Source organism: Monoraphidium neglectum (assembly GCF_000611645.1).
Source record: "Monoraphidium neglectum strain SAG 48.87 unplaced genomic scaffold scaffold02678, whole genome shotgun sequence".
Taxonomy (NCBI): Eukaryota; Viridiplantae; Chlorophyta; class Chlorophyceae; order Sphaeropleales; family Selenastraceae; genus Monoraphidium; species Monoraphidium neglectum.
In genome coordinates, this window is record NW_014010950.1 from 3,525 (window position 1) to 6,460 (window position 2,936).

Here is a 2,936-nt window from a genome sequence, read left to right on the forward strand (position 1 = left end):
GGCCCGCCACGACGGCGCCTGCGCTGAGCGCGCACTGCGCGGCCGACCGCTGGCGTTGTTGGGAGCGGTGCGTCCCATGGCGTCTGGCTGTGGGAGCGCCTGATTTGGCTCTCCTCGGGAGGCGACTGACCGCTCGTCGGGTCACCGTTGAGCGACGATTGAAGCCTGCCAGTGGTTGTATGTCGCGGTCAGCGATCGATCTGGGGGCTCCGATTTGGTTGTGCTGAGCCTCGCGACCAGCGTCCGTGATGCGTTTGTCGTCAATGGGCGTGAGGAGGGGCGAGATACGGCACCAGAAGTCGACAATGATTTGGAATTGGGTTGGACGGGCAGCTGCTTGTGGCGTTGTTGAGCAAGCATGCGCACATGTTGTGCAAGGTGGATTGCGTTTCGGCTGTTTGCTGCAGAGCTTGCAATCGGGTGCATCTCAAACCAAAACGGTGGCAGCCTTGCGGCCACGCCCTGCGGGCACCCATGTGTCGCCGAAAAGTCACCCAGCAGCGGCCGCCTCGCGCCCGGCGCGTCCGCACCAGCACACCACCTCCCAGTTGCTGGGCCTTGCACGTGCACCCTTGCTTGACAAAATTGTCACCATCTTTGCCCAATCAACGATGTGACCACTCTCCAAACTGCTCGATGCCACCCTGCCCAGCCCCACTCAAACACTGGGCGACTCCAGACTGCAGCGCAGAGCTGCTAACTGCGGGCTGCCCCGGCCGGCGCGCCACAAGGACGCCGCCATGCGCCACAACCCTCCGCTGAGCAGCTTGGGGTTGTTCGTTGTTCCCTTCCCCGCTCCCCCCAAAGGGAAGCAGGGCGAGGCGGTGCGGTGTGCAGCCAATTTTGCACCCCCAGTGTTGCAGCTTTGCCCTTGTGATACAACCAGCCTCGCCCGCCGCCTCGCCCACCGCAATGCAATGGGCCGTGCTTGACTCAGGCTCTTGAGGGCATGTACCGTTTGAAAAATCTTTACAGACTCCTTGGACCCCAGTCAGACTGGGGTTGACCCGGCGTTTTGCGGTCAACACCCGAGGGCGAGTTCAGCGCGCGGCGCCGCGCTGCGTTGCGCCGCCAGCCCTGGGCGATCCCTCTGGCACGAAAAGGACCCGGGCTGAAGCCTGGGAGGGCATCCTCGCCGCTTTGGATCGCGGCACTGTGAGGTGCCGCCACAGAATGCTCTCTCAGCCCAAGGACCAGAGGAGGGCGAGGGGTGGGGAGTGTGCATGTGTGTGGGGGGGGGGCGTGCGCGCCGCGACTTGGGGCGGTGCGACCTCCAGATCTTTGCTGAGGCTAGGCGGCTGACGCTGTGCGGTGCACCAATACGCGTCCCAAGAACCCTCGCCAGGCGCACGCACGTAGTAGGCTGTGGCTGCTTCCCGGCGATGTGTAATCAATCTTTGGAGGCGCCGTCCCTTGCTTGGGGGGAGTGTGGCTGCACCGTGATGCTGCTGATGCCAGTCGCTTTCCTGGTTTGGGCTGTGTTGTGCCGGCCTGTGCATATCAGCGTATGTACCTTTGTGCAGCAGTCGCACTGTGTTCTGCTTGGCTGTGACGCACCCCCCGCACCAAACCACCAGCAAGCCACCGCCAGCGCCAGCAGCATGCGGCACACGTGCAGCGTGCCACGCGCCTGCCTGTACTGTGGACAGCCGGACCAAAGCTGCGTCTGTAAACAGGCTTTGCGCGCGCGTGTACACACACACACACACACGCACACGCACACGCACGCGCACACACACACACACACACACACACACACACACACACACACACACACACACATGTAGCGCATGCCGGCGAGCGAGCATGCACAGGCGCATTGTACGCGCAGCGACGAAGAGCTGCGCCACCGGCCTCGTGACACGGCTGCTGGGGGTCGCGCTGTTGGGCTCCAGCTGACGCGCCAGCTAGCATCAACGTCTACAAGCGGCCCCCGCCAATCGCCTGCACGGAGATTCCGTCTCTCGTGTTTGGTCTGCGGCTGCAGGGGCCGAGGGCCGTGTGCTGCAGGCGCAGTGGTCCCGCAGCAGCCCCCTCCGCAGCAGCCCCCTCCGCGGGAGCCCCCTCCACCGCGCCCCCTCATCACCACCCCTGCTGCTGCTACGGACAACAGTAATGCGTGACCCACTGCCAAACAGCCCGCCAATCGCCCCAGCTAGCGGATGGGGAAGGGACGATGGTATGGTGTTGCAATCAGCCTGTGTCAGGTTCGTAATACTACGTTGTCACGTTGAATGGGCCATTTCTCGTTGATAACGGGGGGCTGCCGCCGCCCCCAAGCGTTCGCGATAGCGGGGGCCGCGGCGCGGGTGGGGCCGCGCGTGCGGCGCCGGGAAGCGGCACAGAGCGCGGCGCAGTGCGAGCACGCGCGGCTGGTCAAACGGCGCCCCTCAAGACCCCAGGTGTTCCGCCGTATCCTCCACGAATTGCGTTCCCGAGTGCTTGCCCCGCATACTGCCCCACACACGACACGAAACAAGCAGAGCAAGGAAACTTCAGAGACCAGGAGGCGGGAGAGGGTCGCAGTTGGAAAGCAGGGGGGGGCCCAGGCAGGGCGCCCCACGCGCGAGCGCGCGCCGCCGTCCTCGCGGCCGCCCAGTCAAGCACAAAGCCGCGCGGCCCGCAAACCGCGAGCCAGGCCGCGCCCGCGCGCCGCCGCCCGCGCGTCCAGGGCGGCCGCCGCACGGCGCGGCGCGGGCTGGTTGCGAGCGTCTGAGGCCGGGACCAAGGTTCGGACAATATAGTGTTCTCAGTCGAAGCCGCGGTGCAGCTCTGCGCGCGTGACCTCGTGGAGGGCCTTGATGAAGGCCGCAACACGCAGCTGCGGGGGTGGTGGTTTTTTGTGGGGTGTGTGGGCAGGTAGGGGTGTGCAGGTAGGTGTGTGTGTGTGTGTGCACGCGCTCGTGTGTGTGTGTGTGGGGGGTGTGACAGGCGGG

General features: G+C 65.4%; 1 protein-coding gene across 1 annotated transcript in view; it reads right to left on the bottom strand.

Annotated features, from left to right (window-relative positions):
- Positions 1-2,749: 2,749 nt before the first annotated feature.
- Positions 2,750-2,936, bottom strand: part of MNEG_11298 (glutamate dehydrogenase (NAD(P)+)) — a gene marked incomplete at both ends in the record, with an annotated part of 3,126 nt that continues 2,939 nt past the window's right edge. Inside the window, one exon of the mRNA XM_014040231.1 lies at positions 2,750-2,821. Coding sequence (XP_013895685.1) covers positions 2,750-2,821 — 72 coding nt within the window. The remainder of the gene's footprint in view (positions 2,822-2,936) is intronic.